The sequence below is a fragment of the Pseudomyrmex gracilis genome, unplaced genomic scaffold, assembly GCF_002006095.1.
Source record: "Pseudomyrmex gracilis isolate BER0280 unplaced genomic scaffold, ASM200609v1 scaffold_28, whole genome shotgun sequence".
Lineage (NCBI taxonomy): Eukaryota > Metazoa > Arthropoda > Insecta > Hymenoptera > Formicidae > Pseudomyrmex > Pseudomyrmex gracilis.
Genome location: NW_018020612.1, coordinates 1,039,796 through 1,060,208, shown reverse-complemented (window position 1 = coordinate 1,060,208; position 20,413 = coordinate 1,039,796). Strand labels below are relative to the sequence as shown.

General features: G+C 37.2%; 3 protein-coding genes and 1 long non-coding RNA gene across 8 annotated transcripts; 2 read left to right on the top strand and 2 right to left on the bottom strand.

Moving 5' to 3' along the window:
- The first annotated feature begins 1,486 nt into the window (after positions 1 to 1,486).
- On the top strand, positions 1,487 to 8,608 carry LOC109852345 (beta-glucuronidase-like). Of its 4 annotated transcripts, none has more exons than XM_020423427.1 (12): positions 3,177 to 3,839; positions 3,992 to 4,146; positions 4,574 to 4,759; positions 4,881 to 4,979; positions 5,408 to 5,584; positions 5,816 to 6,048; positions 6,548 to 6,827; positions 6,984 to 7,258; positions 7,354 to 7,615; positions 7,857 to 8,045; positions 8,125 to 8,263; positions 8,402 to 8,608. In XM_020423427.1, the coding sequence occupies exons 3-12, from the start codon at positions 4,589 to 4,591 to the stop codon at positions 8,602 to 8,604; spliced, it is 2,028 nt and encodes a 675-aa protein (XP_020279016.1). In that variant the 5' UTR covers positions 3,177 to 3,839; positions 3,992 to 4,146; positions 4,574 to 4,588; the 3' UTR covers positions 8,605 to 8,608. The 4 variants fall into 4 exon arrangements, with proteins under 4 accessions (XP_020279013.1, XP_020279016.1, XP_020279015.1 ...); XM_020423426.1 differs by having other exon boundaries at positions 3,992 to 4,168; XM_020423424.1 differs by lacking the exons at positions 3,177 to 3,839; positions 3,992 to 4,146 and adding an exon at positions 1,487 to 1,673.
- On the bottom strand, positions 5,987 to 9,681 carry LOC109852346 (zinc finger HIT domain-containing protein 3). 2 transcript variants are annotated; one of them, XR_002249998.1, is made up of 3 exons: positions 9,499 to 9,681; positions 9,019 to 9,424; positions 5,987 to 6,071 (listed from the first exon to the last, which is right to left on the bottom strand). XR_002249998.1 is itself a non-coding variant. In XM_020423428.1 (2 exons), the coding sequence occupies exons 1-2, from the start codon at positions 9,570 to 9,572 to the stop codon at positions 9,091 to 9,093; spliced, it is 408 nt and encodes a 135-aa protein (XP_020279017.1). In that variant the 5' UTR covers positions 9,573 to 9,681; the 3' UTR covers positions 8,708 to 9,090. The 2 variants fall into 2 exon arrangements, 1 of the variants encoding a protein (XP_020279017.1); XM_020423428.1 differs by lacking the exon at positions 5,987 to 6,071 and having other exon boundaries at positions 8,708 to 9,424.
- Positions 9,682 to 10,868: 1,187 nt separating this feature from the next.
- On the bottom strand, positions 10,869 to 15,907 carry LOC109852366. The gene is made up of 3 exons (XR_002250000.1): positions 14,542 to 15,907; positions 12,065 to 13,815; positions 10,869 to 11,184 (listed from the first exon to the last, which is right to left on the bottom strand). It is a non-coding gene; the product is annotated as an uncharacterized LOC109852366 (long non-coding RNA).
- A 1,781-nt stretch (positions 15,908 to 17,688) lies between these two features.
- LOC109852364 lies at positions 17,689 to 20,352 on the top strand. The gene is made up of 6 exons (XM_020423460.1): positions 17,689 to 18,306; positions 18,663 to 18,891; positions 19,210 to 19,352; positions 19,453 to 19,582; positions 19,738 to 19,917; positions 20,049 to 20,352. Exons 1-6 carry the CDS (start codon positions 17,884 to 17,886, stop codon positions 20,216 to 20,218), a joined length of 1,275 nt encoding a protein of 424 aa, XP_020279049.1. The 5' UTR covers positions 17,689 to 17,883; the 3' UTR covers positions 20,219 to 20,352.
- Positions 20,353 to 20,413: the final 61 nt, after the last annotated feature.

Sequence of the window (20,413 nt, the reverse complement as noted above, 5' to 3'; positions counted from 1 at the left end):
TTTCCGGACATGGGTCCCTATACTCAAATGTTTTCTACTGTTGCACTGAATAACCCCTAGAAGTTTGATCCCATAGTTCTGAAACACCCTGTATATACTTCACTCAATTAAGATAGAGATTCTTAAGGATTAAGGATTATGTTCTAAAGATCGATCTCTTATCAGACCGTAATCAATCAAAAGATGGATTTGAAATAGGATTAAGTTGCCAGCCAGTAATCGCGTCTTACACTTTATGTATTTTTTTTTATTTATTTTTTTTAACGAAAGAAAGATACGTTATACACACATAGTTAGACGATCCTGCTCGCTGCACAACGCTATCGACCATCGAACTCCCCGCCGCTTTGGTCGTTAACCCGAGTATATACTCGCCGTTTCCTTCTTTCCACCTTCCTTCCGTACGCCATTTCTTTCCGCAATCGCTGAGATCATCCATCGATAGTCCCTCAGGGCAGATACTCCTCCACCAACGATGTCGAAGAACGAGGGACCAGGAACTAGAAATACGCGAGAATTGCCGCCGTTGTGAGAAAATATTACTTTCGCTAAATTTCGTCACTTAATTTTTATTGGTAATTATAAAAATTTTAGAATTATTACAATCGAAGTTCAAACTTTACTTTTATTAATGTAAAAGGTGATTAGATATAAATTAGACGATTATATTATTTTTCAAAAATTGGTTGTAAAGTTTTAAGCGTTTCATTTTATGTGCGTGTGTTTTTTTTGACAGTAGACCATAGAGACTACTAAAGACTACTTCTAAAACAGTGAATAATACAACAATATCAGTGGTTATCTATTGTGAAAAGATGCAAAGCACGTACGAGAAACTATAGAGATAATCACACGTGTACTGTGTGGCAAACGACAACAGTTTTACTTCAAATAAGATAAAAATACGCAATGCCAACATTTCAAGGCGAACCTGGAGGAAAGAAAATTCCGCTGCTTCATCATTCATAATTTCATTTACCAGTGCTTAGATTTATTCGTCGGTGACGAGACAATCATGGATGTTCGACGGCGGTGAAGCGAAAACACGAGAGCACGAAGACGCGGAGGAGAGGAGCGAGATTTTCGGGTCGAGTTTCTGCAGACCTCTTCTCTGCTCGGCGCCGCGCGGAGGCGGTGTAGTCACGCTCGGTGAGCCCGAGGCTCAGGCTCGAATGTTGCACACCGGCAGTCCGCAATATCCGAGTTAATGCGCGAATTTGAACACTCCGTGCTTCCAGCTAGAAAAAAAAAAGATCAAGTTTACAATCGGAATTAATGGCGCAATCAAAAAGCTTCATGTGTAATCGAAATAGAAAAATTTTGGTTCGACATGCTAAGCTGAGAACCAAGTGAGCAAACGTAAATTACAGTGCAAAGAAGAAAGAAGAGTCAAATTAGAAGACACTGTTTCAATTAGACCAAATGGAATCGAATATAAAATAAGAAGAAAAAAAATAGAATAAGAAGAAACGTAATTATAAAAAAAAAATATATATAAAAAAACAAAACAAAGCATAAGACGTCGCAAACATCGTAAAGTTTGTGGAAAAAAAATCTACACCATTAAGATTGCGGTTGATTAGATCGGGATGATTGAAGCCACTCCAATTTTCAGAAACTTGTCTTCCGATGCTGTGACTAGATTCGCAATAGAACGAAGCGACCACTGTAAGGTTTGTTGTTTCATAATAACATACGCAATTTGCAAAACAAACAAAAGGAATAAAAAAAGAAATAAAATTGATAATAAAAAACATTTAGTTGTTCTATCACCAAATTTATATTATTTACATTTATATTATCCGATAAATTACGTTTGAATAATTCACACTGATATCTTACACGTGCAACACAGATTTATTTACGTTATCTGTTTATTTGATTGCATAATACTTGTATTAATATATCTCTGATAAAGTGTCATCTAATTAAAAACATCTGTAGATTATGATCGGACTTTTTCATCATGATTATATCAAGCTCGTTTGATCACATTCAGTCAACATGTAATCAAAGATTCAAAGATATTATAACAAAAAAACACTCAACGATAAATTTGATAAGTTTTAAATTATTATGTTTTTATATGTACAAATATTATTCTACATATAAAATAATGATACTCACGTTTGGAGAAAATTATTCCTAAATCATCACGCGCGCGCTCAAAACTGTATGTAATGATAATTGTTAATAAGAAATCATTTTATGTGTGTGTTGTCCTGCTTTAGTAATTTAACAATGAAAAAGTTATTTATACTTTTTCTCTCCATCGGATGAAAATCAATAAGTTTATCAATTTCAACTGAAAACCCGTAATTTTGGCAAACAATACTTTTATACGCTCTGCAACGCAATTTCCTACATTTTCGCAAATACACCTGCAATTTCACACAATATTTAAAATTCTTTTCTATAATCCAATTTAACAAGTAACTATATTACAAAACTTAATTGTGTATAATAGTTTTTAATTTTTGTAAAGTGTTTTTCTTTGAAATAAAATGATCTTCCACAAACAAAATGTAAAATACTATACAAAATAAAGATCTGACCTTATTCTATATAATGATCAAATATTATCAATAAGAATATTTTTGCATCATTATATCATTATATCATTATAATACTTTTCGCACTATTTTCATCTCACGCCTCTTATGTTCCCCACCGCACATTCACTATGAATATATATAATATATATATCGGTGTTAAATAACCGTGCGGTGAGTACCGTGAAAATGTGTGCGCGCGGAAAAATGTCCATGCAATCATTTGTTTTAAAAAATCTTTCGGCTTTCGCGGATCAATTATCTCGAATGCGAAATTGGGTCTACAAATTATCTATGCTCGCGCGCGCAAATCGAGAGAAATCGCGAAGAAACAAGGCCACTCTTAGAAACTTTATTGATAGTTATTGTAAGAATAGAGATGATTTGCTGTTAGAATAATAGACAGCAATTGTATATTCAAAGAGAAGGAAAAGAAGAGAGACAGAGAAAGTGTAACTAATACAAATTTTACATAATTAAAAATTATTTACATTTAATTTGAAATCTTAATTCTAATGTTTTCTCTCTTTGTGATGTTTTGTTCGCTAAGTAATGCAACTAAATATAAATAAAATTGCTAATAATGAGATAAATACCAATTGGAAACATTTCTTGGCGTGATAGGCTTTCGATTAGTTGGGAGACGAAGTTGCGGTTCTCCAAGCATTATTATCCAGTGTTAAGTTCAGGCCTGGACAATGGTGTCTATTCGAGGAAATTAGGGACACCAGTGCTGTGGTAACTCTGTACACGCGCGACACGAGGAAACGATTTGATGCTTTGGGAAGGGAAGTCTGCTCTCGTAGGAGGGCACCGTGCCAGGAAGCCGATATTGCTGCGAACGAGAAGTGTATGTGTGTGCGGGTGCGACCGGCTCATTACTCGAACAGCCTTTCCGATTAACTTTTGTTCGAAGATCATGTAAAACTGTAAGAAGATCCGGGAAAGATGTTTTTACTGAAAACAATCAGACAAATAATAAATATAATAAGTAATGTAATTATTTTTGCATTATTGGGCAATTATTATGTTGTTCGCGATGATAATATTGAAAGATCAATATTGAGTTTGCGATAAGCGATTTTTTAAAAACACTTATGTCAATGATAACAATGTTATCAAAACGTGTTCAGCGCACAAAGTTGTAGAAGAAGTTGCGTGTCAGAAATTCCTTAATAGACAATGCAAGTTCTTTAATTCATCACTGAAGGAGAACACAACGCTTTTCTGTTAGTCGATTGCAGTCAGCTGCCGCGACTAGTCGATTTTAAAAGACGCACTGTAAACGTAAGTGAGCACTGATAATACGCTATTGTGTATATAGTTGAGTATTTTATGTAACATATTACGTATATAGATTGTTTATATGTATATAGATTGAGCTTCATAAATGTCTCAATGCCTGACAGCTTTTAATTTCTTAGATACAATATTTTCAGAACATGCATGTGTATCTTCTTCTTCTTGACCTTCTTTTGACCAAATATATACGTAATATTCACGCGGTCATGTAATAGATGACTCTGCATTATGAAGAAGGAGGGTCATTTGTCATGAACTACTTAGAAACAGGCAACGAGAGTGATAACTAACAGTTCAGTTTGACACAAGATAAGGTTACATAAACGATGAATAAATCTGAGTATCATTTTTATGCTAAATAAGTTCACAGAAAAGATTTATATGTCATGAGTTGGTTGTGTGTGTGTGTGTGTGTGTGTGTGTATGTATGTGTTTGCATTTGTAATTATTATATTACGTTGTTCATAAAAAATGAACACTAATACAACAATCTTAACAATAGCAATTAATTTTGTCACGATGCAATTTTAATTATTGCTAATTAAATTGTAAAACCGTTAAAGAAAACCGATTGTGTTCTCTGGAAAAATTCATCAAATTACTTTATACAGTCTTAAATTTTGTTTTGTGTGTCTAATAGTTGCTTATCTTATCTCTGTCGAATCATAAAGTTTTAAGATCCTGAATACACGAACACGACTGTGGATTTCTTTATCTAGGAGATTCGTAAAGGAATGTGGCACTTAATCTTCTTGCTGCTCGGCACAGTGATGGCCGGTGAGTCCGGTTCGGAACCGTTGTCCGAGTATCCCGAAACGTCAACCGAAACATCATTGCCATATAAGGAGGCATTTCCGACACCGCTTCCTGGTCTGCTGTATCCCAGAGAAAGTGAATCTCGAGAGGTAAATCTCTTACGTGATGCGACGTCATGTCTGTCCTTTAAACGCCACCTAACCAGAGTCTAATTCAGTCCGGTTTTCACGCTTCTATCGCGAATTAGAAAGGGATCTCATATTCTTGCAGGTTCGATCGCTCGATGGATTATGGGACTTTGTCGTGTCGCCTGAAGGAGATGCATTAAGGGGTTACAGAGAATCGTGGTTTAACGACGACTTATCAACGGTATTATATAATGATAATTTATAAAATACATAAAACAATAATAATTAAATATTATATAAATATTAATAATATATTAAATATCATATATTATCAAATATTAATAATGTAAATATTAATATTATTAAATATTAATGAATATTATAAATGGTGTGTACACGCGCGTTAAGCAGTAAACTATATTATGCAAATTATTACAAGCTTAAAACTTGATAAATAACAGACTTTGACTTTTACTGTTTTAAATCAGAGCTGCTAAAATTAATGAAGATAATTTGCATACACACACATATATTTTTGTATTATTTATACGCTCCTGTCTGCATTGCGTAAAAGTCACTTGCGTCTTATAATCTCGCGTAATTGCACGCTACTCGTCGTCAACTTTGTTAGCAAAGATCCGTTTGCGCAAAACCTGGTCGCCTTTGCAGGTCGAGGAGATGATAAAGATGCCGGTACCCTCGTCTTACAATGACATCACAACATCGCGGCAACTCCGGGATCACGTCGGCCCTGTCTGGTACCAGAGAACTTTCTTCGTACCTTCTTCCTGGCGGGATCAACGTGTTTTCGTCAGATTCGGTTCGGTCAACTATCTCGCCCAAGTGGTAAGCACTTATTTTCGGACAGAAGATACTTGCTTGTCGTTCGTTCAAAGACTCTCGAAAATGAGGAAATGTTAAGATAAGAAAACGGTCTACAAAACACAGCAATTGAATTCTTTCATTTAAACATAAATGGAGATTAATTTCTATGAAATATAATTGTAATGATTCGAAAGAATATGAAAAAATATTATATATATTCTCTAATGTCTTGACGAGTTCAACTGTATTCAGTGGGTAAACAGCGCCTTGGTGACGAATCACGAAATGGGTCACTTGCCTTTCGAAGCGGAGATCTCGTCGTACGTAAGCTTCGGTGGCAAGAACCGCATCACAGTTGCCGTGGATAACACCCTGCTGCAGACCAGCGTACCTCAGGGTAAAATCGTGGAGATGGTCTCCGACAACGGCACTGTGCATGTGCAAACTTATACTTTCGACTTTTTCAACTACGCCGGAATACACAGGTGGATAGACCAAAGAAATCGAGCTAAAATTCAATTTTATTTAATTAGTTATAAATATTAATTTTTCAAACATTTAATTAACTGTTTTAATTAATTAAATTCGCGCAAAAATGCCAGTTCTGTTAATTTTTCTTTCATCTTACTTATTCATTTTTGAAATAAAATAAAAACCATTTTTAAAAAATATTTTTTTATTCTGTTGGAACAATCAAAGAAAATAACTACGCGACACGTGTGACATCACGTTGTTTTAAATTTCCTGTTGCGATACTTTTTGAGTTCCCTGAAGCGACGCGCGATTTCACTCGTCACAAATAGATTTCTATCTATCAGAAGGCTTTGTGAACAAACAAGAGAGATCATCTGGTGCGTTACGCGATAATTTAGATCGTATGTCTCACCATAATTTTAGATAATTTTTTTTGCCAAAGTTTTATTTTCAAACTGAATACCTATGTGTGTACTTTCACTTCGCAATAATTTGAAAAAAAATTTAAAGATCTGTTTTGCTGTATACCACGCCACACGTTTACGTTGAGGATATCACGGTGAGAACCAGCTTGATCGGCGACATCGGAATAGTCAAGTACATCATACAACCGGCCGGATTGCGTGAGGGAGAAATAGTAATCTGCAGAGTTACTTTGCACGATAATGACGATGCCTTGGCGATCAAGGAGCCCGTTTACGGTTTATCCGGAACTTTGAAAGTTCCGTTTGCTAGACTTTGGTGGCCCAGAGGCATGAATCCTAAGCCAGGATACCTGTATACTTTAGAGGTTTGGATTTCTATAAGAAATCTCTTTAATAAACCTACAACTATCTTTTTGTCTCAAAAGCACTATGTGCAATATTTATCTTTCTGATGTGTTTCAAATCAACAAATTGTTCAAATACCAAGTTGCTTTGTTAAAATAATACATCTTACTTTTTAGGTGAAACTGTCAGTAGCAAACTCTACTCAAGTGGACATCTATCGGTTGCCGATTGGCATCAGAACTCTGGCGTGGAACAACACAAGCCTTCTGCTGAATGACCGACCGGTGTATATGCGCGGTTTCGGCAGGCACGAGGATTCGATCATCAGAGGACGTGGTTTTGATCTCGTTACTGCTGTGAGGGACCACGAGCTGCTTCAGTGGGTCGGTGCTAATGCTTACAGAACCAGCCACTATCCTTATAGCGATGAAGTCCTCGACATGGCCGACAGGTATCGAGAGTTTTCACCATAGATTTTTAATTTCATCTTTTTCTCACATGTATGTTTTTTTGTCCCCTTCTATTTTATTAAATTTTGTCTTTAAGATTGGGTTTCCTTGTGATCGACGAATGTCCTTCTGTCGACACGGAGAACTTTTCGCCATCTTTGCTCTCACGCCACAAGGACTCGCTCTCGGAGCTCATCCGCAGGGACAAGAACCGGCCCTCGGTGATCATGTGGTCCTTGGCGAACGAACCGAGGACTCAGCTGCCTCAAGCCGAGGAGTACTTCAAGCAGATCGCTTTACACACCAAGGCAGTCGATCCTACCAGGCCAGTCACAATAGCTCTGGCTCGTGGAGTACAGGTGACGTTACAATAAATGAGCATACAAAAGATTAAAACGTTACAAATTATGAAAACAAAAAAATATATTTAAAAACTAATTGCTCAATTATAATAAAATAAATATACAAAATATTAATAATAACTATGACTTACTTTCAACATTCTCCTGACAATACTTTTGTGGATAAAATAAAATAATGTTTATTGTAATTGTTTATGTAATTTATTGTACACAACAATTTATTGTAAATTGTAATTAGGAGGACAAAGCTGGTGAGTTTCTCGACGTGATTAGCTTCAATCGTTACAACGCCTGGTACAGCAATGCCGGCAGAATGGACATGATCATCGACCGAGTTGAAGGGGAAGCCGAAGCTTGGCATAAAAAGTACAACAAGCCGGTACTCATGTCCGAATACGGTGCTGATACTATGCCCGGTCTGCACGAGGTAATCTTTGTTGTACTTATTTCATCGTTTTCTAAAGTATTACCACAACACTGTAATATCACTTTTCTATCTGTTGCAGCTACCAGAATATGTATGGAGCGAAGAATATCAGAAAGAATTGTTCTCTAGACACTTCGAAGCTTTCGATCGATTGCGAAAAAAAGGCTTCTTCATCGGCGAGTTTATCTGGAATTTCGCCGATTTTCGTACTGCGCAAAGTGAGTATTGAAGAAAATTGTGATATCGATTGTTGTGCCGACTTTGTATTAAATTTTTGTAGCGACTTTGAATTTTGAACAAATTGGTTTGGAACAAGTTTTATTAAAAATATTCATATATGCATGTACACATTCTAGCGTTTACTAGAGTGGGTGGCAATAAAAAGGGAATCTTCACGAGAGACAGACAGCCGAAAATGGCAGCTCATCATGTCAGAAGAAGATATCACGCCCTTTCAATCATACTTGATGGTGCACAGATACCAAATGACGTTGAAGATTATATTTCCGATGACTTCTATGCCTACTATTCTCAACACTCGGGCTTTGGGCTGAGTTAAAAAAGAAAAAAAAGACAAGGATATAAGTGTTGGTTTGCACGAAGTCTTGACTGACTTTTGACGAAATAAAATCATCTTAGTTTCTTTTGTACGACATAAAGATTGCACCGATAACTTAATATAGAACTTATACATACATGAATATATAATCACCTGATATATAATCTCTAGAAAAAAAAATCAGACAAGGGAGATTCATATCCTTCATTTTATCATCTTGTTAAAACGCTTGCTTAATTTTTATTTGTATGAAAATATAATAAAATCTTTGTACAATTCTCATAATTTTTTACCTATTTTCTTAATATTTGTTCATTTGTACATTTACTAAGAAAAAACATGGATTTCTATGTACACAAGTCAATATTTTTATACAATCTGCAATGTATGTGAAAATATATTTACAGAACTTACATCTTAAAGCAGAACGTCTTTTTTGACACATCACAGTTTCATCCAGTACACAAATGCAGACTCGAAGGTCACTCAATGTGAATTGTACTCATCCAACGGTTCTACGATCTTTAAACAGATATCGGCCATTTCCACAAATATCGGCTCGGTCATAGCTAATGCTATAGCCTCAGTAGGATTTGAACTATTCAGAATTCCTCTCATAATGTCACGCACGTGAGGATTTTTCAAGCATTCTTTCAGATCTTCGCTATGACGCAACTGTTGCAGCTTTTCTTGAGGTACGGTATCCTCTGTCGGAAAATTGTAATTTTGTTCAGCGACACGTTGTTCTTGGGATTTGTCAGGTAGTTCCGGAGACGTGCAGGGTTGAATCTTGTGATTTTTGCAACATGCGACGGAGCAGCTGCAACAAAAAGAGAAATAATTATTTTTTTTTAAAGAGATAATTATTAAAACATAACCTTCAAATTTACTCACTAAGGTTGTCTGCATTTCGGACATTTATAAGGCGCAACGTCTTTTCCACAAACGCAACAGTTTATATTTGTCATGACCGTTAATTATTCAAAGAAATTACGAATTTATTTAAGTCTGAGAATAGATTTTACATTCGACACGTGATCACATCCGTACGCCTCTTTTCTTAAAACCGGCGTGTAATTTGTGTCACATAAGCTGTTTACCTCACGTGACAAGTATTGCACATACGCGCCATCTGCAGATTAACGGAAGAAGTAAATTTAAATCTTCGATCGTCCGCAAGTCATTTATGTGAGTAAAGTATTTAAATCTTCTTTATTAGGTGTTTTATATGGACGTTTACTAAGTTCAAAATCGAAATTTCTTGGTGAGTCGAAGTTCTAGTTTTTTTAATGAGAAATTCAAGATGTAACAAAATTATCTTTTTTATATGATGCATGCATTTACATTATATATCATATACATTATATAGGAACTTTTATGTGTTGTTAACCTCAACCAAGGCTTTTGAGCACATCATATTTTGTATAAGATTTAGATTATAGTTTTTTATTTTTTTTCTTGTTAATACATACACATATATATACATATATCGATAAATTATATAAATATTACCCTTAACTTTTTATGATGTTTACTTATTTTTAGGTATTCAAAACGCACTGAACTATTGAGTACATAAATTTCAGTCTTAAAAAAGATGTGTTTTTGTGTTCATCGAGATTATTTGACAATAAATAAAACTCAGGTAGCTTGTCGTCTTAATATTGAATGGTATGTACAAAGAAAGTAGCGTTTGGACTTGGCGTTCGCGCAAATAATGTGACGCTGCCAAAGAGAGAAATTACGGAGCAGGACAACGTATGGCGGATTTCGAGAGGAGGCGGAACTGGCCTGGATCTCTAAATGCGATCTCACGGTGGATAGAGCTGCCGATGGAAATTCGCATTCTTGCGGCAAGAGAGTGTATACGTACACGTCATGCATGCCGGACACGATGCGTCAACCAAATTACTGCGTAATTTTAGCGTGATTTTATTTCACATCACGCGAAAAATCAAATTTCACTTTGATAATTAGTATTTTGTCGGATCTCCCGTCATTTTTGTGCGAAAAAAATTAAATCAAATCCTCTTCTTAACAAAATTTTACAAATTCACATTCATATTTGGTTTTTTATTTTGCACGTATAAACCACACCATATTTTTGTTTTACATTAGTTTAAATGTCTATTTGAAAGTTTTGCATCGCTGTTCACGATAAAATTAAAGATTTATATTTCTTTACTTTTAAATCAAGTACAATCCAATGTTTTTTCTTATATTAGCATAAAATTGAGTTATGGTGAAATTAAAATAAAAATTAGATACTATTCTTGAGAACTGATTTTATTTCTAACTTTGCTGCTCTTTATAAAAAGAACTTATGTAAAAGATGATGACAATTAACATTCAATGCGGAAATTAGAATCGACGAGGTCATCGTCGCTGAAAGCTCTTGAAACTTTCTTCTCGAGGTCGGTGGCTATGAACGGAGCTCACGCGCCAAGGTCATTGATTCCACCGACAGTTCCGGCTCGGTTTCTGGGCCAGGTTAACAGAAGGGGTCCGTAACGGCGACGTCCGGAATACCTTCGTTCGCCGTGACGAAGGCTCGGCCTGATAGCACAGGCCGGTAGCAAGCTGAAACTCAGCGATAAACATGGTGCAAACACAAGATTCCTTTTTTCTTCACTAGATAAGTAAAGAATATATAAATATAATTAAACTAAATTGTCTATAAAATAATAAAATTTCTTTTTATGATAAACAAATAAATAAAGAGTCAGTTTCGTGAAGCAAACATGAAATGAAAATATGAAATTTTTCTCATAATTCACATAGATAGATAACTAATTGCGAGTCATAATTCAAATATGAAAGTAGATGTTGAATTTACATATATTTTTAATTTATTTTGAGACATAGTTTTTATTACAAACAAATTTAATAAGACCGAGATTATTTTGTAACATGTCTATTTATCTTGTCTCTGAGATGTTAATTACGGCCCTGCGAGCATTATTGGAAAAGGGAGGGGGGCACTCACTCGCAGAAATTTCATCGCGCAAAATACAAGTTGGCCGTTCATTCACGTCTAAGTCCTCGTTTAGCAGAAGGGCATTGACGCACGTGTTCCACGCGGATTGAATCTTCTGTGAGACCCGAAAGAATTTAAAATTCGATACGGATACTCCAATTCCTCCGTTCTCTCCCTCAAGTCAAATAAATAAACGAAAATGTGGCATTTCTAAACGTAATAAAATTATCCGAAAGATCGAGTTTTTTCTCCAACTTGCTTGAATTTTATTAATTATTTAACGTTTTAGAGAAGGTTTTCTCTCTTGCTCTAATCGTTTATTCCAAGATTATTATAAAATGATGATTGAGTTAATTTTCGCGACAGAGAGACATGGTCGACCGGCAGCGACGAACTCGTCGCCGTCAATTAACTGCATAAAATGCGACGCGAATTAAAACGACATTCGCGAATTTGTGTCCGAAGATGGCACGCGAAGTTTACCTTGAGGAGGTCGCGATACATCGTTCTCCATTTCTTTCTCTTCCTCCTATCTACGACGGGAGGATACGATGACCCAGCGCCAGGAAATCCTCTTTCAAGTGATCGTGCCGAATCGTGATTGCATGTTCGCAGAACCTCAGTTTTCCTCGGTCTTGCACACAGCACGTAACAGCATAACATACATTTATCAGAAGTAAATTTAGGTGTTTGTTATTGCGTATCTATTTATGTGCAACACCCAAAACGTGTGCTGTGTGATAACTTTAAATGAATCAAATATTATTTTCTATTTTTTTATTGTCGAAATGTCACTTAAATATTCTCGACTTTTTTTTAACCGAGTCTTTAATATTTTATATGTAACTTTCCAGAAATGTCGAAACAAGAGAATGTATGTAAGTTCTAAATCTTATATGAGTTGACACGAAGAATCCTAACACGTAAAAGTGTTCGACACAAACCGGAACATAACTCGTCGAGATGACTTGCGGGCGTCGAACAGATCCTCTCATCTCGCGAGCGATCGCGGACACGACGATGACAGCATCCGGCGCTCGCGAATGACGTCATACAGTAGGGAGGCGAAGGCGAAGGCGACGGCAGCGGTGGCGATGATCGCGTACGATGACGTCGGCGATGATCGCGAATCGGCAGCAGCAACAGCAGCAGCAAGCAGGAGGAGGAAGGAGTCGAAGCCCGAGCCGACAGAAATCGACGGCGCGCCGTTTCGTCGCGGGGCCAGTTCCTTTTAGTTCGCCGTATTGTCGACTCCGCGTTCCCGGTTTGTGAATTTATCGAGATCGTTCCTGTGATTCCGTACGAACGGGACGCCGGTCGTCGATCCGCGACGCCGGCCGGACGCCCGTCAGCACATGACAGTGACCTACTTTAATGGTTCCGGTATGCGACGCGTTACGGTAATCGCGCGGTCGACGCCACTAAATCGAACAACTCTCGGAGAGAACAAGTGATCGAATGATATAACAACAAATTAATCGTGATTGAAATTAAACGGTAGCTATGTACGTTCAACGCGATTGAATTCCGGCATTCTTGGGATACTCTGCTGCATTTAATAGGAAATTCTTAATAGAAAATGTACGTATTTGATACAATCAGACAAATATATAACCGCGAATAAGTTATTAAAATAAAGGTGAAGAGAATAAAAATAAAAAGTTTGATAAATATAGAAGATCGGAATTCCAAATTGAGAATTGTCACATTTAAGTAATGAACGCGACTTCGAATTGATTTTTAATTAGGAAAAATAAAATTGAATAAGCCCATATGTAACTCTTGACATAAATAAGAGTAAACTTTTTAACCGATTGTACATATTCTTTCTATTTTTTGCCGAAGCTAATTTCAATTGTAAATCGTAGAACGGTGGTATCAACGTGGTGTCGAAAATTAAGACATGTTTAACTTGGTTGCGCGTCTTTCACATGATAGCTCAATTTCGAACGATGTTAGTTTCGAAGTTAATAGTTAATTAAGCATTAACAATACATTAAAATCAGAGTTAGACGAGTGCGTTTGATCAATCGATTGAAATGTCGACTTTATACATACGTAGAATAAATTAAATATTGTCATTTACGTAAAATTTGTAAACACGAACGAATTATTTGTGCAAAGTAAATGTGTGAGTTTTGACGTTGGCGAGCAATCAACGCCTCGATTAGTGAAATATCAGTTTACATCAGGATTGACTCTTTTCTGCATCACTCGTTTGATCGCGGAAGTTTCTGGAATTGTAATTTAAAAAAATATTATAATAATGTTGCAAATTTGAGAGTATGTGAGTTATACATTAAATGGAAATTGTTTAAGGTGTGCAAAATATACGTCAGGGTGTGTAATTTGTGTGTAATCATACGCGTACAATCATTTTTATAAGATGTACGAGATATTATTATTACGTTATTTATGTGGCTGGGAGGGAGATCTTGTGCAAATCATGTCCGATAATGAGAAAGATTCGCTGGCGCGAACACGTCGCGGGCGACGAAGAAACTGTGTAGAAATTCAGGAAGGCGGTAATTTAACTTTGCACACGCGCATTATATTGCCGCCGCATGTCGGATTTGGTGAGGAACACTTGTTGTAATACGGCTCGTCACGTTATAATTTTTATTAATTTTTTTTTTTTTTTTCGTTTTCTGTCGTTCGTCGATTGAAAATTCGCATGTAAATTTCCAGCGGAAATTTTTTTCTCTTTCGGTACATGATTTTTCTCGCGTGATACAGGTTCTATATATTCTCTGCAGATTATAATATCAATATATATCCTGTAAATAACGAAGGATCAGGAACAAAGTCCGTTTCTCTCTCATTCTTTCTTTCTCTCTCTCTTTCTGAAGAATGACTCGCGGCCTCGAGTTCATCGACGGAAATACATCGTACAAGTCAGAGAACGCCTTTGCGACGTTCGCTAAGTAGCATACTTTGTCGATATGTATATACACACCTACCTTTGGCAATAAAACATGTGCTAAGAGACGGTGTTGTGTAGTTAAAGCAATCCATCTCTTGTGAATTTAACGAGAGCATGCCGAACCCGCGTGGCTGAAGATTCATCCTATCTCACCTCTTGCTTTGCTCTCTTACAATTCGAAACACATGATTGTGATATAATTTTTTCTTCGCTGCGCATTTATAAATTCCGAGAAATTCTCGCAATATCTCTCCTAATTATTTCATTCAATATTAATTCGATATTCCCGCGGCGCATCACGTGCTCGGCTGCTTTTTCGCGTCGTCAGATTAATATCCGCAGAAACCGACGAATCTCTCTCTCTCTCTCTTTCTCGTGAAGCGAGCGAACGGTCCACTCTCGACAAGGTTTTTTTTCGGAATATCATCGGGAGACTCGTCGTGTCGCGGCGGACTCCTGCCATGAACCGTGACAACGCGATAAAGAAACGCTGGCCGTTAATTGGCCTGTGCGTACACACACGGGATCGTGCACGGATTTACGTAATACGTGAATTTACGAGTGATTCGTGCGCGCGCTTCACGACGCGCGATAACGCAAGTTACGCGACGAGGAAACAACATCCATGAGCAGCATCGCGACGCGACGCCGCGCGTCACCGGCTCTTGTCGTCAACACACACACGCACACCATCGGATCTTCATAATTATGCTTGCCAAAAAATTCACACGGAAAATTCTCTCCTTCGCGTCGAAGAAGCGCACACGTCACGAGACCGTTTCCTAAGTAAGTTACTTGCCGGAATCTTCGTTCTTATCTCTGAGATTATCAACCAGAATAGCATGAAAGTCGACGCTGTAATTACATCTTCGCGCAGAATTTTGTGAATTTTAAAAACGCACTTCCAGATCTGTTTCTCGGTGAAGATTCGATAAATAAATGTCATTTACGATTTTCCACTCAAAAAATAATTTCTTTCTAATTCTCTTTTACATTTATTATGAGAGATCTCCAAATGAAATTAGTTTTTTTCTCAATGTCACAACTTCAAAAATCGAGCTCTTCTCTTTTTATATATTTCTTAACTCTTTTATTTGTATATTTAAGATGCACGACTTAGTTTAGTGGTATTAACTGTATTTATCATTGGTAACTTCTCTTTTTGTGAAAGTTCAAGCCGAAGAGAACAAGATCCCGATTGCATACTTTCGCTAAGATTCTTTCGATATTTGATTTTTCTCTCTAGTTTGAGATCTTAAATAATCTTTCGTGAACAGACCTCAAAAGTGATTAGTTGGACAGACTAGATCTGTAAGACCCGCGCGATTTTAAAATCGAATATCTCCGCAAGAAATCAATATTGTTTCAATTGTTTTTTTTTGCGTTCATTAAAAAAAAGAGAAAAAATCTCTAATATTTTCAAAGATATAAGCGTTGAAAAAAATCAATTTTTAGAAATTCCGATGCGCAATTTTTGAATAGGTCTGGTAAATCTATTTTTGTCCGCGAAGGGATAACTCAATATGTGTTTTTCCCATCACAGGCATTTATGCCTTTACTTACACACGAAATCGCACCAATTGCCTCAAATAATATTTGAACAATGAAAAACTACAACTTCGTGTGTACAAGTTTCTGCCTATATCACTATTAACAATTTAAAGCTAGTTCATTAGTTGTTTTCTGCAAATCTCTGCAAATCTCAAAACTGCGCACGCTTGCAGATAAGCATCTTTACTGCGCATTGGCGCAGAACTCGAAATTTTTCGACAGTTTAATCAAATCAAACTCTCAGTACAAATAAAGCAATCAAGCGCGATTTTTCCGCGAAAGAAACAAAATAAATGAGATAAGAACACATTTTAGCGCAGTGCTCTTTGTTTCACAAAACGACTCGAAAACTCGCGATATCGTGTCGTATGCTCGATCGCATTGGATCGTATATAAGACTGTTTCGATCGCAAATTCTCGAATGTGCGCGGTGACATCATCTGACAGGTTACACCTGTGCAGCGTGGAACGGAACTCGTGCATTCCACGGGACCTTGAACCACGATAGTCCGCACATTTTCACAATTGAAAGTAAGCCGCAAGAACGTGTCTTATCGCGGGAAGGAGAAGTCGATCATTTTTTATCGCGATTGGATTTCTCTCATCAGTTGGAAAACGTCAATGTTTTTCATTACGCGATTCCATTGAATGTTAAGTGTTTAAATTTCAGTCTTGATCTTTAAAATATATTTAATAAGGGTTTTGTTTTACTTTCTTCCGAAGAGGTGAAGTGTCGTGTTGAAGTATTTATTTTCACAAAGAAAAAAGAAAGAAGAAAGGCTTGTTTCTCAATATTCTGAGCTCCAATCGCAATGCGGCATCGAATTAGAAATCGGACACCTCAAGATCGACTTCGAAGACAAAGCTTCGACCGTGAGCCAGAACGGCGGGGAAGGCTTCCCGGAAGAAATCAGGATGACTCATTGTCGAAGTCGCGTCGGATCACGGCGTATTCGGATAACGAATCTTATTAGAGCGAGCGATGCGTCCGGATGAAGTCTTCATCGGCCGTGAATGCGATGAAACGGGTCGGTGGGACTTTCGTCCGTTTGCAGGACCCGCTTTTAACGACGTGAAAATCCATATACGCACTTCAATCCAACAACGTCAGTCGAGTTTCAGGATTCTTATAAACTGGAAAAATTTTTTGCCTTCGACCGAAAAGAAAAAAGTGAATTCTGAAAAAGAAATATTGCAAGCAGATTGAGAAAAAAGTGATGAAATGTCAGAAAATGATTAAAATGTTCATTATCGCGAATATGCTTGTTTTTCTCTTGTCCATTTAACTGTAGTATTTTTATTCACACATATATAAACTTTGATGGAAATTTGTATGTAAATAACTTACCTGTACGATTTCCTGCAGACGACGCAGATGACGACGACATGTTCGATGTATGATATGTGACGAGTTACATATATATATAAATTGAGTTTCTTCGATGCTTCTGTACATCTATATTGTTGAGAATTGACACCCGGCACTTGAGAAGTGCGTTGCTAAATACGTGGTTAATGAGTTGCGTGCGTGGGAGAAAGAAAGAGAAAAGGAAAATCACTTGGGAATGTACTCGCGACCTCTCTGGGGAGACCGGTATCGCGGCATCATCGGTCGTGGTATACACGCGCTTGTCACGCGGCCGACGACTGACGATAACCACGCACACATAGCACAGATCGCAAAGAGACCGAGGTTTCTATCGGTCGCGGTTGATCGACAGTTTGCAGTCACGATCGATTCGAGAAACGTGTCTTCGGGGAAGTTTCCTGAGTGAGTCTCTTCGGGAACCTCTTTGGAATTTTCGTCGATTCTATCCGCAGCACGAAGATGAGCGAAAAACCGGCTCCCGTCGTCGATTCGAAGCTGGCGCCCGTCGAATCTCCCGAAAAATCAAACGACGTTGTGTGCGAGACGAAAAAAAGCCCCCCGAAAAGAAAAAAGGAGCAAGTGCAGAGCAAGATACCGATAGAGAAAACTGAGGAGGTTGCGAAGGAAATGACAAAAGTACACGAAGTGCAGAAGACGGAACTCCAGAAAAACGTTCAGGACGTCAATTCTCAAAATTCCGCGCAGATTTCTGAAGTAATAAGAGCATGCGAAATGCCAAAAGCAGCATCGACAAAGGACGTTGAAGATGATGTTAAAAATAATACGTCAAAAAATCCCTCTAAGATTCCCGAAGAGAATTCTGTCAAGGATACAAAACCACTTGTAAATAAGACAAAAAAGATTCCGGTTGTCGAAAAAACTGTAAGTCTTTTTTGTCGATTCTTAATGTTTTGTACAATATATAAAACAGCAATTACACACATCATACATAATCTTGTAAAATTTTAATTATCGCTCCAAATACAGTCACTTTTTAATTAATTTATTTTTTATTAAAAATAATTAAAGATTTTAAGATATAAAAGTTGTAGCAAATTATCTTTAGGAACTATTACTGTCATAATAATGAAAAACTTTGTATTTTTATACGTTCCCGATAAAAAATCTTACGTTCCTTTCTTCCACAATATTAAAATTATTAAATGACATAAATCAGTAAAATAAATGTGTTAAAAAATTAAAAAGTGAATTAAGTAATCTTAAAAATGACCATCTAGGACTCTCACACACCTTGGAACGCGGCAGTGCCCAGAACATGGGCGCCAATATCGGCACCTAGTTTGAAAGAGCGTCCTTTAGTCCTGACAACGCATCTTGTGCCCTCAATGCCAATTGGACTCTTCGAAATACTCGTGGAAATCGTCGAAGTCGTTACGAAGAAGCCGGTTGTCCTGTTGCACGAACCTAGAATCGGTCGACCAGTCGCAAAGGATATTGCTGACATAGGTATGTCCAAGCGCAAGACTTTTATGACCTTAGACAACGGAATCATAGATCTTCAGTGAAGACGCTTCCGAAAAATAATGTTTGTTCAGATATCATTCTCTTTCAAGATCTTTCTAAAAGGTTGCATCAAACGGCCTTTGTAATGTGTTTAACTATGATTCATTGTTGTGACGTCATCTCGTCTCAAGGCGATTAAGTTTGGCAACTGTTGTTGCTCGATAGCGTTGGTGGGAAGCGCACTGTTATTTCGTCACAACAAACGATTATATATACATATAGATAATTACACATGTAGATCTTTTTATTTTATTGTTGCAGCTATCTTACCAGCGAGCGAGGATTGGAAAGACGGAGTCCTCTTACCCGCCAGCTTCGTTTTCAAGCATTATCTGAATAAGAGCAAATCGCCCTGCGTTTACGCCGACGTAATCGTCGCGGCTGATCGTGCTCCGCATGTCGAGGTAAATGAGACTCGTTTCTCGCGAATTTTTTTTCACGGAGCGTTTTGAAGAAGTAATATATATATATATATATATATACATGAATTCTCGTTAATTGCAGGACATTATGGACTTGCGAGGACACAGATGCGCTGTTCCGGACAGACGTAATCAAGTCAGCGCTGCCGGGTTGCTCTTCAATTATTTGCGCACAAAAGGCGAGAATCCGGCGTTCTTCGGCAATACACTCGGTCAGTTGTCAAAAATACTTTTAATTTAAAAAACAAAATAATTTTGAGAGAAAATACTGTAATATATACATTGGTCTCTATTTCTCGAACAAACGGACTTACTTTGAATAACAGTTTTTGACCAAGTTTCTTCTGTTATTAATTAAATCTCGCAGATGCCAGCTCGCAACTCGCCGTATTGCAGATGGTTGCCGGCAAGCAGGCAGAAGTGGGCATCTTGGAAGCACCGGTGATCGGATGCCACAAGTTCACTGTATCCGGCGCAGAGTTTCTTCACATCCTCACCAGTTTAGGACCTTTGCCGCCTTATCGCATTATGCTCAACAAAGCATTGGGTATATATGTGTTGTTTCAGGCATTTTCTATAAATCGCGTTTAATGCGATCTATAGAAAATAAGATACTTCTTTTTCCTTTTACTTTTATCTCGCCTTGTTTCACTAATTTTCTTAATCGTTTCTGTTCAGCGGATAAACTCGCCAAAGAGATCGCAACTTATCTGTTAAGTATAAATCAGCACAAAGAATGGATGGATAGATTATCGTCCTTCGGCGTCATCGGTTTTGCCGAGAACTCCACGGATTACTACAATCTGAACGATGTGAAATCCGTGCTTACTAGCGTACCCTATTATTAAACTTTGTGTTATTTACTGTTCACTCTTTTATTATATCTCATATGAGTTTTATCAACATTTATATATATTTGTTAATACGTTCTCTCTACAAAGAATGTGATTGTTTTATTGAATAAATACAATTTGTAAATTTATCCTCGATCTTATATATACACGATTCGTTAAAAAGAGATCCTTTGTCTCGATTGATTTTCC

Excerpts from the sequence above, each read along its gene's own strand:
- LOC109852345 (XM_020423424.1), top strand. The coding sequence starts at position 1,590 with ATGATTGAAGCCACTCCAATTTTCAGAAACTTGTCTTCCGATGCTGTG. Across the intron at positions 4,760-4,880 it reads GAGAAAGTGAATCTCGAGAG|GTTCGATCGCTCGATGGATT; the intron begins GTAAATCTCTTA and ends ATATTCTTGCAG. Across the intron at positions 6,828-6,983 it reads GATACCTGTATACTTTAGAG|GTGAAACTGTCAGTAGCAAA; the intron begins GTTTGGATTTCT and ends CTTACTTTTTAG.
- LOC109852346 (XM_020423428.1), bottom strand. The coding sequence starts at position 9,572 with ATGACAAATATAAACTGTTGCGTTTGTGGAAAAGACGTTGCGCCTTAT. Across the intron at positions 9,425-9,498 it reads CCGAAATGCAGACAACCTTA|CTGCTCCGTCGCATGTTGCA; the intron begins GTGAGTAAATTT and ends TTTTTGTTGCAG.
- LOC109852364 (XM_020423460.1), top strand. The coding sequence starts at position 17,884 with ATGAGCGAAAAACCGGCTCCCGTCGTCGATTCGAAGCTGGCGCCCGTC. Across the intron at positions 18,892-19,209 it reads AAAGGATATTGCTGACATAG|CTATCTTACCAGCGAGCGAG; the intron begins GTATGTCCAAGC and ends TTATTGTTGCAG. Across the intron at positions 19,583-19,737 it reads GTTCTTCGGCAATACACTCG|ATGCCAGCTCGCAACTCGCC; the intron begins GTCAGTTGTCAA and ends TAAATCTCGCAG.